At 38.6% G+C, this 25864-nt stretch overlaps 1 protein-coding gene across 1 annotated transcript in view; it reads right to left on the bottom strand.

Moving 5' to 3' along the window:
• The window catches only part of chrna1 (cholinergic receptor, nicotinic, alpha 1 (muscle)), a 33665-nt gene extending 29636 nt beyond the window's left edge, over positions 1–4029 (bottom strand). The window contains exon 1 of the mRNA XM_051960291.1: positions 3763–4029. Coding sequence (XP_051816251.1) covers positions 3763–3817 — 55 coding nt within the window. The 5' untranslated portion in view covers positions 3818–4029. The remainder of the gene's footprint in view (positions 1–3762) is intronic.
• Positions 4030–25864: the final 21835 nt, after the last annotated feature.

Genomic DNA, 25864 nt, shown 5'->3' with positions numbered 1-25864 from the left:
TTGTTACTTCCAGTACATCACAACCGAACAGCTGCTTTCTCTGATTACTACATCGTGTGAATGTCTGCGGCTTTATTCATCAGCTTCTACTGGACCAGTTCTAATTCCACATCAGAGCAGAAAGAACAGAGTCTGAAAAGCATTTCACTGGGATTAGTTCTGTTTAAAGTGTGAAGGACAGTTTTTATCAGTGTTTTTGAGTTTAGACGACTTCCAGTAAAATTCAGTTTAACCACAAACTTACAGGAATCCGTCTGTCCTCTACAGTCAAATGCATTTTTAATTCCCACTTTGAAACGGTCTCGTTCAGGTCCGTAGAGGAGACGTGAAATCTGAGTTAATACCTCAACATAACCAACTGGACAACCCACTAACACAAAAATCTGAGTTTAAAACTAAACCACCTTAATCCATCTGTGCTAAAACTGCAACTTACAGTCACATGATACAGACAGCTACAGGAATGGGTAACATATCACTGTGATACCAGAATATGGTCCTAGATAACTACAGATTGGTTTAACACACAAGCTCATTAACCTAAACATTATTCGTAGTCATGGTGCCCGCTGCTGCTAAACTCCCACAATGCTCTCTGCTTTAACTGTAGCCTGAGTGACGCCTCCTCTGGTCTTTACAGGATTAAACAGGAAGAGGCTCCACCTGGTGGAACAAGCAGGAACTACAGCTGGTCTATGACAGCTGAAATGTGTATTATCTAGAGAAATGGTGTCACCTTGTGATTCAGTTTCTGGAGTCTATCCCAGCTGACTCGGGTGAAGGCAGGGGACACCCTGGACAGGTCACCAGTCTGTCACAGGGCTACATATACAGACACACAATCACACTCACATTCACACCTACGGACACTTTAGAGTAACCAATTAACCTCAGCATGTTTTTGGACTGTGGGAGGAAGCCGGAGTACCCGGAGAAAACCCACGCATGCACAGGGAGAACATGCAGACTCCATGCAGAAAGATCAGCGGAAAGCCGGGATACGAACCAGGGATCTTCTCACTGTAAGGCGAGTGTGCTAACCACTACTCCACTGTGCAGCCCGATTCAGTTTCAGTAAATATCTTAAATGACTCAGACTGTCTCAAAAACTGCAGCTGACCAATGACTGATGATGTGACGCTACAGTTCACAAAAAACTAAAATGCACTGATTAGAAATATGCACTGACACATTTTCAGTATTACTGATTGTGCAACTTAAGATGGTTTGGAGACTTTAGAGACTTTTATACTGAACAGAGTTTGACTTTTTTTCTACAACTGTACAAAGAAGAAAAATATTTGTTCTAATAAAGTGAAGTAAAGATAGTCGATGTTCGCTTATTATTTCAGAGCAGATGAAGCAGGTCCTGCTGGAGCTGCTCCAGTTACAAGCGTCCTTGAAGTTCCTCCTGGTAAATATAAATGAGCAGGATGTGGCTGCAGTAACTTCCTTAAATATGAACACAGACAGGAATCTAAACCATGCTGAGCTGCTGTTTTTACCTGAAGGACAAATGCTGACAAGCTGTCATTAACTAGAGAGCTGCATGGAGAACAACAGGAGGAATATCTGAAGATCTCTGAGGATCTGAATGTCTACATATCTAAACATCTGAAGATATAAATATCTGAGAATTTCTGAGGATCAGAATGTCTAAATATCTAAACATCTGAACAGTGTGAAGCTGTTCCTTCAGTTCCTTCTGCAGGACCATGAATCTGATGTGAATCTGTGTTAAAATCCTCCTCCTGTCTTTAAATACTGTTCACACTCTTGTAGAAATGACTTTATGTAGATACTGTGAATCCCTGATCAGGTCTGAACCATGGATGATGAAGCTCTGTGATTGGTCCGTTTGTTTTCTCTATAAGATGAAATCTAATCTTAGTCTTTAGATGAGGGACAAAACATGGTTAAAACCAGATTTTACAGTTTTTTGTTGTTTTTTTAACAACAGCGATTTAGAACGGTTGGTTTTATTGACACCGGTCTGAATTTTACTGAATATTTGACTTTTATGCTGTTTATAATCTTCTTTATGTTGACTCCATGAAATGCACTTCAAAATATTTTATTTTAACTTTATCAATCCTTGCCTGGAAAATCCAGACTGACTTTATTTATGTATTAATATAAATACAAATAAAGGCAGTCTGGCATTGTGATGACAGGAGACGATTTCAAAAAGGAGGGGCTAACGAATGCAGCTTGAACGAGAAAGAACCAATCAGCGTAACACGGATGTGACGCACAAACAAATCAACCTTGAAGTCCATGTAGTCCAAACAACAATGGGATGCAGCCGAGAAAGCGTCGCGGTGAATGATTACTGCTGTTTTTGTCACAAAAATCTGCGAATACATGGGGTACTCTCAAGTACAACACTTATTTTTGAAAAGGCTACGCAACAAAAGACTCCTTCTGAACGATTAGCGGTGTTAGGAATAACTTTGAATCGGAGCCAAACCAAGTCGGTGCGTATGTGTAAAAGTTGCTTAAATTTACTCACACGTTTGGAACGGGATTTTCCTCTGTACAAAGAATGGCAAGAAGCCGAAAGTAACGAGCCATCCACTGCCTCCTCATTGTCGGAAACGTCAAGTGAAAAGAGGCAACAACTAACGCCATCCAAAACACCAAGAGACCACAAAAAGATTTGCTTTGGCCCTCCTCCTCCTCCTCCTCCGGCATCATCTTTATGGGTAATCCAGGCGCTGAAGATGACGCAGCATTAACTCCCGCCTCCCGTGCTATGATTGGTCGTACCAAACTGTACCGGGAGGTAAACGTGATTCAATTCGCACAATGACAAACTGACTCTCCTGTATCTCCTAACATGGAGACAGGAGATTACATGGAGATTCAGTTTGGATTTTCCAAGTTATATCAATCCAGCAATAACTTAAAGCCCTTGAGTATCTAGTAATAGTATTTGTAAAGGAATACTTATAAAAATACTTAAATACATTTTGGTATTGATTCTTTACTGTTGTATTATAATTAATTCCCAAAAATTTTACTTTTTTCTACCTAAATTCTTTAATATTTATCACATACATTCGATCTTTTTAGATAAATTAAATGCAAACACATCGTTAAACATAAACAGAAAGAGGCTTTTTGCACAAACAGTATTTACACAACCAACCAATCACCAAACCAACCAGTCACCAAACCAATCAGTCACCAAACCAATCAGTCACCAAACCAACCAGTCACCAAACCAACCAGTCACTAAACCAACCGGTCATCAAACCAACTAGTCTCCAAACCAGTCAGTCACCAAACTAACCAGTCATCAAACGAACCAGTCACTAAACCAGCCAGTCGTCAAACCAACCAGTCATCAAACCAACCAGTCTCCAAACCAACCAGTCATCAAACCAACCAGTCACCAAACCAACCAGTCACCAAACCAACCAGTCACCAAACCAACCAGTCACCAAACCAACCAGTCATCAAACCAACTAGTCTCCAAACCAGTCAGTCACCAAACCAACCAGTCATCAAACCAACCAGTCACTAAACCAACCAGTCGTCAAACCAACCAGTCTTCAAACCAACCAGTCATCAAACCAACCAGTCATCAAACCAACTAGTCTCCAAACCAGTCAGTCACCAAACCAACCAGTCTTCAAACCAACCAGTCATCAAACCAACTAGTCACTAAACCAACCAGTCATCAAACCAACTAGTCTCCAAACCAACTAGTCACTAAACCAACCAGTCACCAAACCAACCAGTCAGAGGTAAACTCACCAGTACCAGCAGAGAGGATCCACAGCAGCAGGATCTGGACTGTAGGAAGGTTCATATTTCCAGCAGCAGCCCAGAAACCTACAGCATCAGGTCTGGTACCGTACGAGTAACTAGTTAGTTAGCGGGTCAGAACTGGTAGAGTGAAACCAGTTATCAGGTCTGAGCTGGTAGAGTTTAACTAACTATTAACTGGTAGAGGTAAACTAGCTGTCAGGTCTGAGCTGCAGTAAACTGACTGACTGGAAGGAGGATCAGGCTGAATGTGAACTCTGAGCTCCAGTTTCTCCTCCTCCCCCATCAGCAGACAGCTGGGAGTTTGTGTGTGTGTGTGTGTGTGTGTGTGTGTGTTCTTGTTGTTACTTCTTGCGACATGGTGAGTACCATTGTCTGCATTTAACTATCAAAGTGAGGACATTTTTACAAAGTGAGGATATTTTGGCCGGTCCTCACTTTGAAACAGCCATGTTTGAGGGTGAAGACGTGTGTGTGTGTGTGTGTGTGTGTGTGTGTGTGTGTGTGTGTGTGTGTGTGTGTGTGTGTGTGTATGTGTATGTGTGTGAAGTCAACACCGCGGTCTTTTTTCATCCATGTGGATATTTGGTTTCTCTTCAGTCGATATTCGATGGATGGATTTAAAAACCTTCATCAGCCTGAAACTAAAAAAAGAGTAAATAAATCAAATGTTTGTCATCACAGACATCTGCAGTTTAATTCTGACCCTAAATACACTGACATATCTTTTTAATTCCTTCAGTTCATTGTCTCTTTAAGATTCTAAATTAATGGATGATTTTATTGTAATAAGATGTCGGCCAAAGTTTCTGTGAATTTACATCACAAAAGGACAGAAGAAAAGGCAAAGGACACAAAAGCACCACAAAGAGACACAAAACAACCACAAAGAGACACAAACCAATCACAAATAGACACAAACCAACCACAAAGTGACACAAAACCACCACAAAGAGACACAAACCAATCACAAATAGACACAAACCAACCACAAAGTGACACAAAACCACCACAAAGAGACACAAACCAATCACAAATAGACACAAACCAACCACAAAGTGACACAAACCAACCACACTTTGTCTGTTTCAATCTGCTAGGTTTCCATGGTAACTGATGATGTGGAGCTGCCTCTCCATTTCCATTTTCATTCTTCCTTTTGTGCCCTGTGACAGACGGGTGACCTGTCCAGGGTGTCCCCTGCCTTCACCAGAGTCACCTGGGATAGACTCCAGCACCCCCCATGACCCTAGTGAGGATAAAGCGGTGGATAGAGAATGGATGGATGGATGGATTGTTCCTTTTATTTCTCGCTTTGCTTTTGTTGTTTTTTTATCTGACTTTAGTTGTTTGTCTCATGCTTTTGTCATTTTGTGTTTCCTTTTTGCTTTGCTTTTGTTGTTTATTGTTGTTGACTTCTTTGTTGTTTTGTGTCTCGCTTTTATTTTTTGTCTCCTTTCTGTCCATTTTGCTTTGTAACTTTTTTGTCTAGCTTTTGTCCATTTTATATTTTGTTTCTATTCGTTTGTCTCATTTTTTGTCATTTTGTGTCTCAGTTTTGTAATATGTTGTTTTGTTTTTGTTGTTTTGTCTTTTTTTGTCTAACTTTTGTGGTTGTGATCCTCCAGTAAATCCTCTGTGGTTCAGTTCCAGATGACTAAATGTTGTGTTCCTTTGTCGACACTCTGTGATCTGGAAGTTGTAATGTGGAAATGATAAACTGAGGATGAATGTTGATGAAACTGAACTTATGTTTCCGTATAAATTTCAGGTTGTTGATGATGTTTAGTAAAAAGATAATTCCTTAAATGTGAACATTTCTGCACTAAAACAAAGGAACCATTAGGAGTTGTGTTATTTAGAGGTTATTATGCTGTGGTTTTACTGGTTTTACTGGAGATCAAACTGGACCGGATGTGGAACCTGGACTAAGATGAGTTTAATTCTCCTGATTTAACTGAACAGATGCTAAGAGAGGTGGGAGGTAAATGCTGTCTGTCGAACTCTGGGCTGATGGGAAGTGGAAACAGACTGTTCAGAAAAATGACTTTGTACATCTGTTCTTAATATTTTTTTGCTAATCTGTTGAACTGTGGGAGCTGCATTTGGTTTATTTTTGACTATCACGTTAAAACATGCAGAAATCTTTTTGCTTCTTCGTTCGTCCGGCAGAAACACTCAGACAGACAGACAGACGGCAGGACAGCTGAGATCTGCAGGAATGGAAGGAATGTCCACATGCTGCTGCCCTGCTACACACACACGCATGCATGCATGTGCACTCAAACACGCACACAGATGTGCACAGAAACGTGCACACACCCTGCAGCCTGAACAATTGAGCGGCCATAAATCTGGAAAAGACAACAAAGGTTTAAAGTGACCAAGACGAGACTCAAAATGAACAAAAATAGACAGAAGACAACCCAAGAGACACAAAATGATGAAGAAGAGTCACAAATGAACCAAAAATATATATAAAATGACCATAAAGGAACATTAAATGAGTAAGACGAGACTCAAAATGACCAAAATTAGACAGAAAACACCCAAAAGAGACACAAAATATCTAAAATGAGACACAAAATGATCATGAAGAGACACGCACTGACTAAAAAGAAACACAAGCTGACTAAAAATAGACAAAATGACCAAAAAGAGACATAAGCTGACCAATAAAATGACCAACAATTAACACAAACTGGCCAAAAAGGAAGCAAAAATGACCAAGATGAGATTCAAAATGACCAGAAACAGACTGAAAATACCCTAAAAGTATTTAAAAAGAGATGCAAAATGATTATGAAGAGACACAAACTGACCAAACATAGACAAGCTGACCAAAAAGAGACATAAAATGACAAACTGACCAAAAAGGAAGCAAAAATGATCAAGACCAGATTGAAAATGACCAAAAATAAACTGAAAACACTCCAAAAAAGAGACACAAAATGTCTGTAAAGAGACACAAATGAATCTAAAATACACACAAAATGAGCTCAAAGAAAGATCAATTGACCAATAGATTGATACAAAATGACAAAAAATTGACAAAAATAACCCATGAGACATACAATGTCTAAAAAGCTATATAAAATGACCAGAAAGAAACTAAAGCTGAGAAGAAAGTAGTTGCAAAACAACGAAAAACAAACAAAACAACCGTGAATGGACACAAATTAACCAAAAAGAGACTCAGAATGAATACAAATAGACAGAAAACACCCCAAAGACACAGAAAACATGTACAAAGAACAGGCCAGAAAGGACAAAAAGAGACACAAACTGACCAAAAAGAGACATACAGTTATCAGAAAGGGACGCAAACTCATCAAAAATTGATATAAAACGACAAACAGACAAAAAATGACCAAAAAGAGAAATAAATTGACCAAAAGAGGCATAAAACGCCCACAAAGAGGCTTAAAATGAGAAAAAAGAGACACGAAATGATCACAAACAGACATAAAGTGACCACAAAGAGACATAAAATGACCAATAAGAGACACTTTCTGACCAAAAAGAGACATAAAATTATCAGAAAGGGACACAAACTGATCAAGAAGGGATGTAAAATGACAGAGACATAAAAACAGACTGAAAACGCTCCAAAAGTTACACAAACGCTCATGTTTATCATCCTGACGTGTCATCAGTTACTTAGCTGTTTTTACGTGGATGGATGCTCATCAGTAATCATTAGTAGGACAGAAATACTCAGGATTTTATGCTGAATGTTGTGTTTTTATTAAATTACACTTTAGTACTTTGTCCTGATCAGTGTTGAGTCTTTCAGCTCTCATCTGTAAATGTTGATCTAAATCAGACAGACGGAGGGTTTGAGCTGCTGCAGACACTAGATGGCAGCAAAAGACTGAGAGATTCATATCTAGAGTAAGTACAGATATAAAAATCCAGTAGAAACACGAGTAGGAGCAGATATTACAGATTCTCTACTTCTGTTGTTTACTGTGATCTGCTTCTGCTTCTTTTCCCTCCATATGAAGAAACTGAGACTAAATTCTGAAGGACATCTGTCAAAGAAAACACCTGGAGATGAGAATAAAACAGAAACACCACATCTTAGGTTTCATCACTTCCCTTCATTCAGACCTAAAGTTCTACTAATAATCTCCTGTAGTGGAAATAATCTGGTCTCCACAGACGCCGTCTGTCGACTCGTTGCTTTAATAACATCTCAGTTTCTCCTTTCAGACTAAAACTTAAATAAACATTTCAGTTATTGGAGGAAGAGGTGAGATTAGTTCATCTGTAGATAACAGGAGTCGATGGTAAAGATTTACAATTTAGGTACAAAATGACACAAAATGATCATAAAGAGACACAAACTTACCAAAAAGTGGCATAAAATTACAAAAAGGGACTTAAAATGACTAAAAAGAGTCATAATACAACCAAAAACAAACACTAAATGAGCAAAAAGAGGCACAAAGTGATCTAAAAAAAAAAAGACAGCAGTGAAATTAAATGTATCATGAATCCTCTGTTCTGGAGCAGCTGTGAAGAATCCAGAATAATGTTTAAGACGGTTTATTTTCAGATATTTTAGAGCAGATTTCTGTAATGAAGTGAATTCCTAAGAAGCTGTTTTTAGGGTTTCATTAGCAGTTTATCGTCTTCATCTGATTAGAGCATCTCCAAGATTACAAATATGAATAAAATAGGACCTGAAATCCTCACTGGATGAGTATTTGCTTATGAGTAGATGCTGTAATTTCCAGATGTTCCCTGAATGCCTCCCATGCAGCTGCAGTAGAAGTTTGTGTTTTATAGATTCTGGTCGATAAATAGTTTCATTCTGATGATTTTTAAAAAAAGATAACACAGCTTTAGGGGCTCAGTCATGAATAGACATAAAAAATGACCAAAACCAGACTCAAAATGAACAAAAGTAGACAAAAAAACACACAAAAAGAGACAAAAATGCCTTTAAAGGAAGATAAAATGACCAAAAAGCCGTAACATGGCCATGAATAGACAAAAAGATGACTCAGAAAGAACAAAAATGAACACAAACACCCCAAAAGAAACATAAAATGATCAAAATGAAAAATAAAATCATCAAAGACTGACAAAAATGACAAAAGATAGAGGCAAAACAACGAAAAAGAATCACCAACAGTAAAGATAAAGTGATCACGAATAGACACAAAATGACCAAAAAGAGACTCAAAATGAACAAAAGAAACAGAAAATGTCTGAAAATTATGATAAAATGACCAAAAACAGAAAAAGGTCTAAAAAGGAAGGCACAATGACCACAACAAGACTCAAAATGAACAAAAGTAGACAGAAAAACACAGAAAAAGAGACACAAATGTCTAAAAAGGAAGAAAAAATGACCAAAACAAGACTCAAAATGACAGAAAATACATGCAAGCAGCCAAAAAGAAAAAAAAACCCAGCCCCACAAAGCAGCCATAAACAGGGACAAAGTGACCAAAAAGAGATTTAAAATGAAGAAAAACTGACAGAAAAACACACAAAAAACACAAAAAATGTAACAAAAAAAACACTACAGAAGAGAAAGAAAATGACCAAAAATGAATACCATAAAATACAAAAGATAGAGGCAAAACAACTAAAAATGACTAAAATGTGACCAAAAATGAACACAACAGACAGAAAACACCCAAAAAGACAAAAATGTCTAAAAAGGAAGAAAAAATGACCAAAACAGGACTCAAAACGTCAGAAAATAGAGTAAAACAGCCAAAGGAAGCACAAAACAACAATGAATAAACAGAAAATGACCAAAAAGAGACTCAAAAAGACCAAAAACAAACAGGAAAACAGACAGAAAACAGGCAACAACAAAAAAGAAAACACAAAGATAAAATGATCAAAAAGAGACTCAAAAAGAACAAAAACAGACAGAAAAACTGACAGAAAAGAGGCAAAAAATGACCACAAATGAAGATAAAATGATCAAAAAAAGGAGCACAAGATGACCAAAGATTGACTAAAATGTCAGAAAATAGATGCAAAGGTTGAAATAAAATGGAGTATTTATAAATCCTGCATGTTTTGATCTTTATTCCACAAATAAGAACCTCCAGAACAAAGAGACCGAACTGGATTTGGTCCACCTGGGAACCAAACAGGAAATGTAGGTGAATTAAAAGACATCTGCTCCATCACAAGGACAAAACACCGTAAATATAGGATGAGAATCAGGAATCCAGGCTAATTAAGAGAAATACGCTGGGACTCGTCTCACCTGAGGGGACGACTGCATTTATTCTTCTTTAAGAAAATCACAGAACTATAAAAAGAAGGAAATGATCAGCCAACAGCCACATTTAAAGTAGAATTCATCAATAAAACACATTTAAGACAACATCAGTGCTGCAGACAGCAACACAATGAGAGTAAAATGTTTAAAACTAGTTATTGAAACACAATAAAATAGAATAAAATACTACAGCAGGCAAAACAGGATGAAGACTTTTAAGATTCAGACCAAAAAAGACACATAATAGTAAAGATTGACACAAAATGACAGGAAATAAACGCACAACAAACAAAAATAAACACAAAACAACTATGAATAGACAAAAAAAACACCCAAAAGAGACAGAAATGTCTAAAAAGAGACACAGAAAGAACAAAAAGAGACTCATATTTTGCAAACATATTTTGTGTGTCTCGTTTGTAGTGTTGTTTTATCATTTTGTGTCATTTTGTCTTGTTTTTGTCATTTTGTCTCATTTCTGTCATTTTGTGTCTCATTTTTGCCAATTTTTGTCTCATTTTTGTCATTTTGTGTCATTTTGTTTCTCATTTATAGTGTTTTTTGTCTTGTAATGTCTTATTTTTGTCATTTTTTGTCTCGTTTTTCTTTAAATGATAATGAAGGAACCTCCCACACCTGCCCATGAAATGTCCTTTGAGTCAATCGTTCAATTTCTTTTGGTCTCTTTTAAAATCGGGAGGCTCATGTTATGGAGCTGAAACTAATAAACCTTCATCCTTCTTCTTCTTCTTCTTCTTTTCCTTTCAGCTTTTCCCTTCAGGGGTCACCACAGCGAATCAATTGCCTCCATCTAACCCTGTCTGCTGCATCCTCTTCTCTCACACCAACTACCTTCATGTCCTCTTTAATCACATCCATAAACCTCCTCTTTGGTCTTCCTCTAGGCCTCCTGCCTGGCAGTGGGAAACTCAGCATCCTTCTACCAATATATTCACTCTCTCTCCTCTGGACATGTCTGAACCATCTCAGTCTGGCCTCTCTGACTTTATCTCCAAAGCCTCTAACATGTGCTGTCCCTCTGATGTACTCATTCCTGATCCTATCCATCCTGGTCACTCCCAAAGAGAACCTCAGCATCTTCAGTTCTGCTACCTCCAGCTCTGCCTCCTGTCTTTTCCTCAGGGACACTGTCTCCAGACCAAACAACATGGCTGGTCTCACCACAGTTTTGTAAACCTTTCCTTTCATTTTAGCTGAAACTCTTCTATCACACATCACACCTGACACTTTTCTCCAGCCGTTCCAGCCTGCCTGTACACGCTTCTTCACCTCTTTTCCACACTCTCCATTGCTCTGGACTGTTGACCCTAAGTACTTAAAATCCTCCACCTTCTTGATCTCTTCTCCCTGTAACCTCACTCTTCCACTTGGGTCCCTCTCATTCACACACAGATACTCCGTCTTGCTGCGGCTAACCTTCATTCCTCTCCTTTCCAGGGCAAACCTCCACGCCTCTAGCTTCTCCTCCACCTGTTCCCTGCTCTCACTACAGATCACAATGTCATCTGCAAACATCATAGTCCATGGAGACTCCTGTCTGACCTCGTCTGTCATCCTGTCCATCACCATAGCAAACAAGAAGGGGCTCAGAGCTGATCCCTGATGTACTCCCACCTCCACCTTGAACTCCTCTGTTACTCCTACAGCACACCTCACCACTGTCTTACAGTCCTCATACATGTCCTGCACCACTCTAACATACTTCTCTGCCACTCCAGACTTCCTCATACAAAACCACAGTTCCTCTCTGGGCACCCTGTCAGAAGCTTTCTCCAGATCTACAAAGACACAATGCAGCTCCTTCTGACCTTCTCTGTACTTCTCTATCAACATCCTCAAAGCAAATATTGCATCTGTTGTACTCTTTCTTGGCATGAAACCATACTGCTGCTCACAGATGTTCACCTCTGCCCTTAGTCTAGCTTCAACTACTCTTTCCCATAGCTTCATCGTGTGGCTCATCAGCTTTATTCCTCTGTAGTTGCCACAACTCTGCACATCTCCCTTGTTCTTAAAGATGGGCACCAGCACACTTCTCCTCCATTCCTCGGGCATCTTCTCACTATCTTAAGATCCTGTTGAACAACCCAGTCAGAAACTCTACTGCTACCTCTCCGAAACACTTCCATACCTCCACAGGTATATCATCAGGACCAAGTGCCTTTCCACTCTTCATCTTCTTCAATGCCCTCCTCACTTCATCCTTAGTAATCTTTGCTACTTCCTGGTCCACAACAGTCACCTCTTCTACTCTTCATTCGCTCTCATTTTCCTCATTCATCAACTCTTCAAAGCACTCTTTCCATCTTCCCATCACACTATTGACACCTGTCAACACACTTCCATCCTTATCCTTGATCACCCTAACCTGCTGCACGTCCTTCCCATCTCTGTCTCTCTGCCTTGCCAACCTGTACAGGTCAGTCTCTCCCTCCTTACTGTCCAACCTAGCATACAAGTCATCGTAAGCCCCTTGTTTGGCCTTTGCCACCTCTACTTTCACCTTACGCTGCATCTCCCTGTACTCCTGTCTACTCTCTTGAGTCCTCTCAGTGTCCCACTTCTTCTTAGCTAACTTCTTTCTCTGGATCCACTCCTGCACCTCCTCATTCCACCACCAAGTCTCCTTATCTCCTTTCCTTCCAGATGACACACCAAGTACTCTCCGACTTGTCTCCCTGATCACATTTGCTGTAGTTGTCCAGTCATCTGGAAGCACCTCCTGACCATCCAAAGCCTGTCTCAACTCTTTCCTGAAAGTCATACAACACTCTTCCTTTTTCAGCTTCCACCATTTGGTCCTCTGCTCTGCCTTTGCCCTCTTCATCTTCTTCACCACCTGGGGCATCCTACACACCACCATCCCATGCTGTCTGGCTACACTCTCACCTACCACTACTTTGCAGTCACTGATCTCCTTCAGATTACACCGTCTACACAAGATGTAGTCAACCTGTGTGCTCCTCCCTCCACTCTTATAGGTCACCCTATGTTCCTGCCTCTTCTGGAAGAAAGTATTCACTACAGCCATTTCCATCCTTTTTGCAAAGTCAACCACCATCTGTCCTTCTGCGTTCCTCTCCTGGATACCAAACCTGCCCATGACCTCCTCATCATCTCTGTTTCCTGCACCAACATGTCCATTGAAGTCTGCACCAATGACAACTCTCTCACTTCTAGGGATGCTCTGCATCACTTCATCAAGGTCCAACCAGAATTTCTGCTTCTCCTCCAGCTCACATCCTACCTGTGGAGCATACCCACTAACAACATTGAACATCACACCTTTGATTTCTAGCTTCAGGCTCATCACTCGATCTGACACTCTTTTTACCTCCAGGACATTCCTAACAAACTCCTCCTTCAAGATAACTCCTACTCCATTTCTCTTCCTATCTACACCATGATAGAACAACTTGAACCCTGCTCCTAAACTTCTAGCTTTACTACCTTTCCACCTGGTCTCCTGGACACACAGTATGTCCACCTTCCTCCTCTGCATCATGCCAACCAGCTCTCTACCTTTTCCTGTCATAGTTCCAACATTCAAAGTCCCTACTCTCAGTCCTAGACTCTTGGTGTTCTTCTTCTCTCTCTTCCTACGAACACACCTTCCTCCTCTCCTTCTTCGACCAACAGTCGTCCATTATCCACCGGCACCCTGTAGGTCGACAGCACCGATGGCGGTCGTTGTTAACCCGGGCCTCGACCGATCTGGTATGGAAGTCATACATTTGATTCACGTGTTTGATTTGGCCAAAGTTTTACGTCGGATGCCCTTCCTGCCACAACCCTCTGTATTTATCCGGGCTTAGGACCGGAACAATAAGACACTGGCTTGTGTCCCCTTGCGGCTACATCGAACTAATAAGCCTTCATCCATTTGAACCAAATGAAAGCTGAGAGTCTGAACTTTATGTCCGTTATAGAACTAGAACCGGAACATGTTCCATTAAACAGCCAGTGTCCAAATATACAAATGGACTGAAATGTGTTTCCTCAAAAGAGTGTTCAGAGAGCAGAGGAAACGACTGAGGATCAGAGAAATACATAATAATAATCTCATCTTCTGCTAGCTTAAAGAAAACAGGACAAACGTCTGAAGGATATAAAACGATGGAGACAAACATTAAATGTGATGAAATGATGGAGACAAACATTAAGCGTGTTTATTAAAGGAGGAGCAAATAGAAAATGGAGATTCAGGATCCAGAATCATGTCAGAAAAGGATTATTTAGTGTCAAAACAAATCCAGCTTAAGATGCTGGACCAGGCTCTGAGCATTATTATTATTATTATTATTGTTATCTTTTGTCACTTCACACACATTTTAGGTTATTCTGGTCAATCTGTTGTCATTTTAAATATTATTACATCATTATTATCATGTTCACGTCTGCAGGATTCACATTTCTTTTAAACTAATTTTGAACAAAGTCTGAGTAATTTTTAAAATTTTTTGATTCATTTTGGAAAAATATTTGGATATTCTGGGCAAATATTGAGTCGTTTTAGACAGATTTTGGATCACTGGGACCATTTTTCCTAGTTTGTGGCAGGTTTTCAGTCCCTTTGAAGATGTAGATGCAGACACAGACAGACCCAGTCCATAGGTCCAGAACTGAGAAGGTTCTGCTGTTCTCAGCTCATTTAGAACCATGTTTATCACTTAGACTGGAATCACAGCTGGACTCAGTTTGGTTCTTCTTGGTTTCTACTTTGGAGCAGAATCTTAAATTAAATCTTTATAAAGTTTTTGTTGTTGCTGTAAAAGTCAGACGTCCATCAGACAAAATGCTCCACATGTTGATGTTTAACGTAGGAACAACCTAAACCTCTTTCTGTCTTTCTGTTTTGTTGTTTTCTGTTCATCAGACTGCTGTGATCTCATTCCATCTGCTGATTTCTCAGTTTTATTCTCAAACTGAAGCAGAGAAAATCATTTCCTCTGATTGTTTGTTTCTATGAGATGTTTTCTGTCACCGGGACACATTACTTTCTCTTCTTGCTTTTTATTATTATTATTATTATAAAATCATTTTGCTTCCCATCATGTAAATCAGCAGCTGAACAATCTTCAGCTTAAACTTTTATTTAAATATTTCTTCAAACTTCTTGTGGCTCCAGGAGCTTCTGGAAAACACTTTTAAAGGATCATTTCTGCAGTATCTGTAAATACACTTAAAAAAAATGCCCTGATTTCACACATAAACCTCAGTTTATTCATCATTAGAAATAAAACAAAACAAACCGATATATTATATAAGTAGTCTTTGAAGCAGCTTGTGACTGCCGGCGTTCTTTAACATCTGATTAAGATTCTGATCCAACCTGGTTCTGTCAACAGTGGACTGTTTGAAGCCGGATCAGACAAAGAGAAGCGGCTGGACATCAGACCTTTGATCTGAGGCTCCACATTACAGAGGACAGCCAGAAACAGCTTCTATCTCAACCTTGGACCAGCAGAAGGACGAATAAAGAGGATATGCACAAGATGCAGAGATAGGTGGAGAGTCCCTGATGGAAATATGAAATAAATGGAATATAAAGACAGAGATAGGTGGAGAAGTCTGTGGATAGAAATATAAAATAAATGGAACATAAAGATAGAGATAGGTGGAGAAGTCTCTGGATAGAAATATAAAATAAATGGAATATAAAAAGGGAAATAGGTGGAGAGTCTCTGATGGAAATATAAAATAAATGGAATATAAAGACAGAGATAGGTGGAGAGTCTCTGATGGAAATATAAAATAAATGGAATATAAAGACAGAGATAGGTGGAGAGTCCCTGATGGAAATATAAAATAAATGGAATATAAAGACAGAGATAGGTGGAGAGTCTCTGATGGAAATATAAAATAAATGGAATATAAAGACAGAGATAGGTGGAGAGTCCCTGATGGAAATATAAAATAAATGGAATATAAAGACAGAGATAGGTGGAGAGTCCCTGATGGAAATATAAAATAAATGGAATATAAAGACAGAGATAGGTGGAGAGTCTCTGATGGAAATATAAAATAAATGGAATATAAAGACAGAGATAGGTGGAGAAGTCTGTGGATAGAAATATAAAATAAATGGAATATAAAGACAGAGATAGGTGGAGAAGTCTCTGGATAGACATATAAAATAAATGGAATATAAAAAGGGAAATAGGTGGAGAGTCTCTGATGGAAATATAAAATAAATGGAACATAAAGATAGAGATAGGTGGAGAGTCCCTGATGGAAATATGAAATAAATGGAATAGAAATATGTAAATAAGTGAATGAATCTAAAGCTACAGGTGACTCATTTAAAGAGACTCTAAAACTAATGACTCTGCCGGTGACTTTCAGCCATTCTGGTCAAGTTCCCGTCACTTTGGGCAAACTGAGTCATTTTTGATGAATTGTGTCTTTTTGGAAAAGTTTTGAGGGATTTTGGACAATTATCAAGTCATTTTGGACACATTCGCAGTCATTTTGGATACGTTTTAAATCATTTTGGACAACTATTCCATCGTTTTGGACATATTTTCAGTTGTTTTGGACATATTTTCAGTCATTTTGGACATATTTTCAGTCGTTTTGGACATATTTTCAATCATTTTGGACATATTTTCAATCATTTTGGACATATTTTCATTCATTTTGGACATATTTCTTGTCACTCTGTGTAACTTTTGAGTCATTTTAGATAAATTGTGAATTTTTGGAAAGGTTTTATGTAAATTTTGGACAGTTTTCTTGTCATGTTGGACAACTTTTAGCCATTTTGGACATTTTTCGAGCGATAGTAGACAAACCTTGGTCATTTCGGCGAAACTTTTGTCACTTCAGACACGTGTTGAGTAATTCTGGTCAATCTTTTGGGTAATTTTTGGTGAGTCATGTCTTTCTTTGGAAAGTGGACGTGTGAATTATCGACTCTCTGCTGCTTTATCTACCTGGAGGTCAGACACAGGAAGTAGAAGCTCCTTGAGACCAAATGTTCTGATCCTGATCTTCTCTGATGCTGAGGCTCCTCCAGCGGGTTGAACTTCTCAGGTCTTTTCATTCAGACTGTGTTTTTTGTCCTCTTTGTGTCTCTAGAAGTGTTTTATTGGTGGATATGAGCATCTCTCTGAGTGTTTAAAGCCAAACGCCGCTGCACTTTTCCCTCCAGAGCTGATTCTGTCTGATTATTGCAGCCCTCAGACGGATCTCCACTCGTCTGTGCAGAATTTCAATGGAGCAGCTCTTTAGCCTGAAGGTCGTCCATCAGTGGAGGAGTTAGAGGAAAGTCGTCTTTATTCTGCGTCTGAACTCTGAATAAACACTCAGTTAATGTCACAGTTTATCTCAGCTGCTGGTTTTAGTTCAGTCATCAGGTCTGTTTCTGGTCCCTGCAGGTTTTTACTGCTCATTTTCAATTTATTAGTTGTAATTTTACATCTTTATGTGGCCGTGTTGCGTCTCTTTGTGTTTGTTTTGCATCTCTTTGTGGTTGGTTTGCATCTCTTTGTGGTTGGTTTGCATCTCTTTGTGGTTGTTTTGTGTCTCTTTGTGGTTGGTTTGCATCTCTTTGTGGTTGGTTTGCGCCTCTTTGTGTTTGTGTTGCGTCTCTTTGTGTTTGTTTTGCGTCTCTTTGTGGTTGGTTTGCGTCTCTTTGTGGTTGTTTTGTGTCTCTTTGTGTTTGTTTTGTGTCTCTTTGTGTTTGTTTTGTGTCTCTTTGTGTTTGTTTTGCGTCTCTTTGTGGTTGGTTTGCGTCTCTTTGTGTTTGTTTTGCGTCTCTTTGTGGTTGTTTTGCATCTCTTTGTGTTTGTTTTGTGTCTCTTTGTGTTTGTTTTGTGTCTCTCTGTGGTTGTTTTGCGTCTCTTTGTGTTTGTTTTGCGTCTCTTTGTGTTTGTTTTGCGTCTCTTTGTGTTTGTTTTGCGTCTCTTTGTGGTTGTTTTGCGTCTCTTTGTGTTTGTTTTGTGTCTCTTTGTGTTTGTTTTGTGTCTCTCTGTGGTTGTTTTGTGTCTCTTTGTGTTTGTTTTGCGTCTCTTTGTGTTTGTTTTGTGTCTCTTTGTGCTTGTTTTGTGTCTCTTTGTTTGTTTTGTGTCTCTTTGTGTTTGTTTTGCGTATCTTTGTGGTTGGTTTGCGTCTCTTTGTGTTTGTTTTGTGTCTCTCTGTGGTTGGTTTGTGTCTCTTTGTGTTTGTTTTGAGTCTCTTTATGTTTGTTTTGTGTCTCTTTGTGTTTGTTTTGTGTCTCTTTGTGTTTGTTTTGTGTCTCTCTGTGGTTGGTTTGTGTCTCTTTGTGTTTGTTTTGAGTCTCTTTATGTTTGTTTTGTGTCTCTTTATGTTTGTTTTGTGTCTCTTTGTGTTTGTTTTGTGTCTCTCTGTGGTTGGTTTGTGTCTCTTTGTTTTTGTTTTGTGTCTCTCTGTGGTTGGTTTGCATCTCTTTGTGTTTGTTTTGTGTCTCTTTATGTTTGTTTTGTGTCTCTTTGTGGTTGTTTTGTGTCTTTGTAGATTCTGCTGACGTTTCTTTTATTACTGACATTATTTAAGGTGCTGGATGAGTTTTGAATCATTTCGACAGGTTTTGGGAAGACTTGACACATCAAGTTCGATCCTTCTGGACAAACCTTGGATAGATTTTAGGAAAATCAGATGAATTTACATACATTTAGGAATTGATTTGGGACAAATTTTAAGTGACTGTGGATCATTTCCACCAGTTTTGGACACATTTTGAATCATTTCAAACTTTTCACAAAACACATTTTAGATCATTTTTGGAACCTTTCTGAGCCGTCCTAGACAACTAATTCATTTTGGCCGGATTTGAACCGTTTAGGAGGAGTTTTTGAGCCAATTCTGGACAAATTTCAGGTTTTGGATGAGTTCTGAGTAATTCTGTAATATTTCCATTAATGTAGGCTCCCCCCCCCCCGATTTCTGTCTGATTTGATCTGAACTCTAATTAACTGAAGCCCTTTCCTCCATCTTAGCGTCTGTTCTGGTCCTTACTTCTGATTCCTCTATGAAATAACACATTCACCCTCCTGCTAACCTGAACAAAGGCCTGGAGCTTCTCTGAGCTGATCTGAAGCTGCAGTAATCGCTCCTTTTAGCGCCTCCTCTCCTATTATTTGGGGATTTTCCTCCTGATGGGAGTTGCAGCAGCAGCAGCAGCGTCTAATTAGCCACAGATGGATGAACTCCAATGAGCAGAGAGCTGCTGGTGGACAAATCATTCTAACCCCGACACCAGAAAGAAGCCATGGAGCAGCGTTTATCACAGAGAATAGAAGAACTCCTCTCCAACACGTTGTTTTCTGTTAGAGGCTCCAAAAAGCTTCTTCATCCAGAGGCTTTTCAGCTGGAAGTCCTCATTGACCCTCTGAAGACGAGAACCTTTAAGAAAAATGGACAAAATAAAAAATGATCACAGCTGCTGTTTAAGTTCAGTCTTCAGGTCTGTTTCTGCAGTTTTCTAGTTGTCACTTTGCATTTCCTAATCTTTATTTTGCAACTTTTTGTCGTTGTTCTGTGTCTCTTTGTGTCTTTTTGTCGTTGTTCTGTGTCTCTTTGTGTCTTTTTATCGTTGTTTTGTGTCTCTTCGTGGTTGGTTTGTGCCTCTTTGTGGCTGTTTTGTGTCTCTTTGTGATTGTTTTGTGTCTCTTTTTGTCTATTTGTCATTGTTTTTTGTTTCTTTTTGGTGGGCTTTTGTCTCTGTGTTTCTATGGTGGTTTTGTGTCTCTTTTTGTCTTTTATCATTGTTTTGTCTCTTTGTGTTTGTTTTTTGTCTCTTTGTGGTTATTTTGTGTCTCTTTGTGTCTCGTCATTTTATTACTGAGAATCAAATCAAGGCCATATTTCTGAGTCCTTCGGATGAGTTTGAATTCAGTTTAAATCAAGGAAGTTTTGAGTCATTCTGGTCCAGTATCAACCTTAAATGCAGTTTGGATTTTGGTTTATTCCTTCCAATAGAGCGATTCATTTCATCTGGTCAATATTATTGCAACTTTTAAAATATAAATCTCAAAATGAATAATATTGCAGTCTATTTCTTTCCAGTATTGTGCAGTTTTAATCGCTACCAGTTAGTTTATGTGAAAAAACGTGACCTCTTAGAGGCACTGGTTCCTTGTGCATTACATGTTCTGGGTGTTAAAATGTGATAAACAGGAACATCTCAGTGATAATTCTGCGTTTACTGAAGACAAACTGGATTTTATTTGGAGCTCAGAGCTCTGTCTGCTGCCTCCAGTGATGAAAACCCTTCAGAGAGTTGAATTAAATCAGAATTAGATCCTTCGGCCTCCTCTACAGCTCACTTTAATTCCCTCCACTCTGCTTATATCCATCCATCTCTTTATCCTCCGTCCGTCCGTCCTCTGACCTCCCAGCTCTGGATCTCCTCCTCACATTTCCTCCCTCCGTCTCATTCTTTAATCCGTCTTTGGTTGGAGGTGGATTGTTCGGCCGATGGAGCTTTTTGTTGACTCTTATGAAGCTAATCTATGTTTGTCTGCAGATAAAACCACCGAATGAAGGCTAAAAGGCAGAAAGAAAGGAAAGGAAGATGGAATCAGAAGCAGGAATCCGACAATAAACTCGGTGGTGTTATGTTTTCAGAGCAAAAGAGTTGAAATTAAATGACCTTAGTTTCATCTGAACTGTATAAACTCTTTATTTCACTTTTTTCAGCTTCATTTTAACCCACAGCTGCTGCAGTAACTGATGGAGACTAGAAGCTTCTCTGAGCACAAAGCTGTGATTTTACATCTTCAGAACAAAAGAAATTAAATTAAATTCACTCAGCTTCATCTGAAAACTCACTGTAATTGGATTTTTTGAACATTTAAAGATGCCTCATCGTGTTAAAACTGCAATGAATTGACAGAAGATCAGCTGTAGGGCTGAAAATTTAACGTAAAATTAATCAAGATCATGATTCTGGTTTATAAATAATAAAATGATTGTGATACTGATGTTTAGTTGCTGATAAACTCACCTGGTTTCTGGTAAATGTGACATCAGAACTCTTTCTTTCACTCTTTTCAAAGTTATTCTTGATCTCTGCAGGAACTGATGGAGACTAGAAGCTTCTCTGAGCACAGACGACTAGCAGCTCCTACTGGAGCTGGATGGGAGGCGTTCAGGGAACATCTGGACATTGTAGCGTCTATTGATAATCAGATGTTCAACCACAGTGGGGAGTTTTGTAAAATGAAAAATCTGCCATTTCAATGCCTTTTCAAAACAAAATAACCTAAAAACTGCCTAGGATGACTGCAAACTTGTCTGAAATGACTACAGCTGTCCAAAATGTTTTGTAATGTGTTTAAAAGGACTCAAAGATTGTCTAAAATGTCTTGAAATGCATCCACTGTTGCTTTAAAAGAACAAAAACTTGCCCAAAACTCCTTCTTTGTACATATCGCCTTGTAACTTGAGCAAAATGACTCCAAACTGGTCTAAAATGACAATTTAGGTCAAACTAGCCCAACCTGGCTCCTTATTTGACTCTTTTCAAACTAATGCATGACAATTCTTATTATTATTATCATTCTAATTTATATTATTTATTCATTTTTACAGTTGTTTTTTAAAGTTACACATTTCTGCTGTCTGTAAAAAAATGTTCTGCACCTTCCTGTCAGATTTTAGGCTTTGTTGTGCTTTTTATGTATAAACTCTATCTACTATTTTCAGGTACTTGTGCCATAGTTTCCATTAAAGTCAACATATTTGCAGATTTGTTAGAAGCGCTGCTTTTCCAGCCTCGTAGCTTCACTCTGACTGAACAAACTCCAGATTAAATGACTTTAAAGCCTCAAATTCCAGATTTAAACTATTTTAAAGCTTCCAAACGACTTGACAGCCTCAGAGTTGAACCAGATTCTCCTTTTCCCTCCGTGATGCTGAGGACCTGAAAGCAGCTCAGATGTTTCTGCTGCTGGAGCTGCAGTGATGGATGAAGGCTGGAGGTCACAATCATCCACACACACGTGCACAGGCTCATACATCCGTGTGCACGTGCAGCTCAGTCTAATGGAGTTCTGCTTCCATTTCCTGTTCATTTCCATCCGAACTCTGAACTAATTAAAAGCGATCGAAGCTCTAATTAATCAGCTCTAATGGAGTCCAGGAGGAGAGAAGAGGAGAGAAAAACCATCTGCAGCTGTCTGACGTGTTACACAAAGATTTATCCTCCTGGAATGGATTTCTACAAGTTAGTGCCTATTTATTAAAAATATAAAACACAAAATAAGTGATTTGGCCTGTTTTTTGTTGTTATTTATATGAAAATTAATATCCTTTTTCTGTGATTTTATTAGATGTTATTTGTAATTTAACCAACCTGAAAAAATCTGTAAAAGCAAAGTGACTTTTTTGTTTTTGTTGGTTGTTTTTCAACCCTTAAAAAACACATAATTTTAACCTTCGTGTTGTCCTTACCAAAAAATGTTGTTGTCTTGTCTGAAAAAAAGTCCAAAAATTCAGAAAAAATTTCCCCAAATTATTAAAAAATTTGAAAAATCTTCAGGAACAAAATTCCTGAAAAGTTTCCCTCAAACGTTTTATTTTTCTAAATAAAAAAAATCCCCAAATTCGACAGCGAAATTCACTGGATTTTGATAAAAAAAATTCTGAATGTTCTTAAACATTTTTTTAAATTTTTTTCCACCAAAAAATGTTCAAAAATTTCCTAAAAAAATTTTGAAAATGTGGAAGTTGTCACTGTGAAAATATATATATTTTTTCCACATTAATAAAACTCCAAAACGGGTCAATTTGAACTGTGAGCTGTGAGGTCGTATATAGACAGGTGTGTGCCTTTCCTAAGCAAGTCCAATCAGTTTAATTAAACACAGCTGGACTCCGAGAAAGAAGCAGAACCATATATATGTATATATATATATATGTGTGTGTGTGTGTGTGTGTGTGTGTGTGTGAAAGTGAAAATGCGCTGTACACACGTGGACAAAATTGTTGGTACCCCTCAGTTAAAGAAGGAAAAACCCACAATTCTCACTGAAATCACTTGAAACTCACAAAAGTAACAATAAATAAAAATTTATTGAAAATTAAATAATCAAAAACAGCCATTACTTTTGAATTGTTGATTAACATAATTATTTAAAAAAACAAACTAATGAAACAGGCCTGGACAAAAATGATGGTACCTCTATAAAAGATTGAAAACTATTTGACCAGAGTGACATGATTAACTCAGGTGTGTCATTTAATTGACATCACAGGTGTTTCCAAACTCATAATCAGTCAGTCTGCCTATTTAAAGGGAGACAAGTAGTCACCCTGCTGTTTGGTGAAAAGGTGTGTACCACACTGAACATGGACAACAGAAAGCGAAGGAGAGAATTGTCCCAGGACATCCGAAAAAAAATTATAGACAAACATCTTAAAGGTAAAGGCTATAAGACCATCTCTAAACAGCTTGAAGTTCCTGTGACAACAGTGGCTCATATTATTCAGAAGTTCAAGACCCACGGGACAGTAGCCAACCTCCCTGGACGTGGCCGCAAGAGGAAAATTGATGACAAATTGAAGAGACGGATCGTTGGAATTGTATCCAAAGAGCCCAGAGCAACCTCCAAAGAAATTAAAGGTGAACTCCAAGGCCAAGGTACATCAGTGTCAGATCGCACCATTCGTCGTTGTTTGAGCCAAAGTGGACTTCATGGGAGACGACCAAGGAGGACACCACTGCTGAAAAAAACTCATAAAAAAGCCAGACTGGAATTTACAAAAATGCATGTTGACAAGCCACAAAGCTTCTGGGAGAATGTCCTTTGGACAGATGAGACCAAACTGGAGCTTTTTGGTAAGGCACATCAACTCTATGTTCATAGACTCAAAAACCAAGCATACGAAGAAAAGAACACTGTCCCTACGGTGAAACATGGAGGAGGCTCAGTAATGTTTTGGGGCTGCTTTGCTGCATCTGGCACAGGGTGTCTTGAAAGTGTGCAAGGTACGATGAAATCTGAAGACTATCAAGGCATTCTGGAGAGAAATGTGCTGCCTAGTGTCAGAAAGCTTGGTCTCAGTCGCAGGTCATGGGTCTTCCAACAGGACAACGATCCAAAACACACAGCCAAAAACACCCAAGAATGGCTGAGAGAAAAGCGTTGGACTATTCTAAAGTGGCCTTCTATGAGCCCAGATCTGAATCCCATTGAACATATGTGGAAGGAGCTGAAACATCCCATTTGGAGAAGACACCCATCAAACCTGAGACAACTGGAGCTGTTTGCTCATGAGGAGTGGGCCAAAATACCTGTTGACAGCTGCAGAACGCTCATTGACAAATACAGAAATCGTTTAATTGCAGTGATTGCCTCAAAAGGTTGTGCAACAAAATATTAAGTTATGGGTACCATCATTTTTGTCCAGCCCTATTTCATTAGTTTGTTTTTTTAAATAATTATGTTAATCAACAATTCAAAAGTGATGGCTGATTTTGATTATTTAATTTTCAATAAATTTTTATTTATTGTTACTTTTGTGAGTTTCAAGTGATTTCAGTGAGAATTGTGGGTTTTTCCTTCTTTAACTGAGGGGTACCAACAATTTTGTCCACGTGTGTATGTATGTTCCTTCCCCTGAATCTGTGGGTTCTTTGGTCTTTCAGCTGCTTCCACTCGGTTCCTTTCAGGACACAAACTCCTGATGTGAGCTGCTGCTGTTCTCCACAATAAAAACAGAATAAAGTGAATTAAGGAGCAGCTGCTGGTGGTTTATAATCCTCAAACATCAGCGTTTCATTTCCCTGCATGGAAATCCAGTTTGTTTTTAATTCCAGACTCGTGTAATTCCATCAGAGCTCTGAGCGGAAAAACGTCACAATCATTCCTGAACAGCAGAGAGATGAAGAATTAAACGGAGGAATGAGCTGATGAATAGAAGTCTCAGATAAAAACTAAATGTCATCATATAATCATGTTTTAATCACTGATTTCAGCCCCCATTATAAACTATCATCTTTATTCTCAGCAGACTGTCCAGTAATATTCTCTGTTTATCTGTTTTAACAACATTCACTGCAGTCCTGCTGAGTAGAATCACAGACACACAAAACAAGAGTTTATGCTATAAAACTATTAATTAACTGGTGATTTAAAATATAGTTAATGGGGCAGGAGGAGGTAATTCTCCATATCTCAATGTTAATTTCATTAGAGGTTGTCGAGTCACATTTAAAACGTTTTTCTTTGCTTTATGAGTTAAGAGTAGAATAAAATAGTAATTATATTGATGTTAAACGTACAAATGAGACGTTAATGGATGCATGAAGTGACATTTATGGAACTCTGAGCTGCTTTTCATAGACGAGCTTCATTTTATTTCCTAAAACTGAACGATGAACAGAAGAAAACAAATGATCAGAGATGAGAGATTTTATCTGAACACTTCTGATTATTTTATTATTTGGAGGATTAAAGCAGAAAAGTGGATTTTTTCTCCTGATTTTTGTTAAGTGAGGCTGAGCTGTGTACAGTGTGTATTTAAAGGTGTGTTACAGTGTGTATTTAAAGGTGTAGATGTGTGTTAGATCTGCTCTGATGTGTTTCTGCTGCACCAGAGGCGTCATAAATCATAAATCCCGTTGATTCTGAAGCGTTAAACATTAATCTTGTGTAGAATTCCTCCATCAGGCAGCAGGATGCTATTAGTGCAGCTAATTAATTACACTTCCTGCAACCAAACACAGTGAACCAGGAGAAAAACGTTCACAGCGGTTCTTCTTTTCTGTCCGACCGCTGCAGCTCTGAAGGCCTCAGATTAACGTCACAGAAAGGCATCATCTCATCTAAAATCTTTAGAACATTT

Source organism: Acanthochromis polyacanthus, chromosome 15 (assembly GCF_021347895.1).
Source record: "Acanthochromis polyacanthus isolate Apoly-LR-REF ecotype Palm Island chromosome 15, KAUST_Apoly_ChrSc, whole genome shotgun sequence".
Taxonomy (NCBI): domain Eukaryota; kingdom Metazoa; phylum Chordata; class Actinopteri; family Pomacentridae; genus Acanthochromis; species Acanthochromis polyacanthus.
This window is presented reverse-complemented; position numbering and strand designations above follow the sequence as displayed.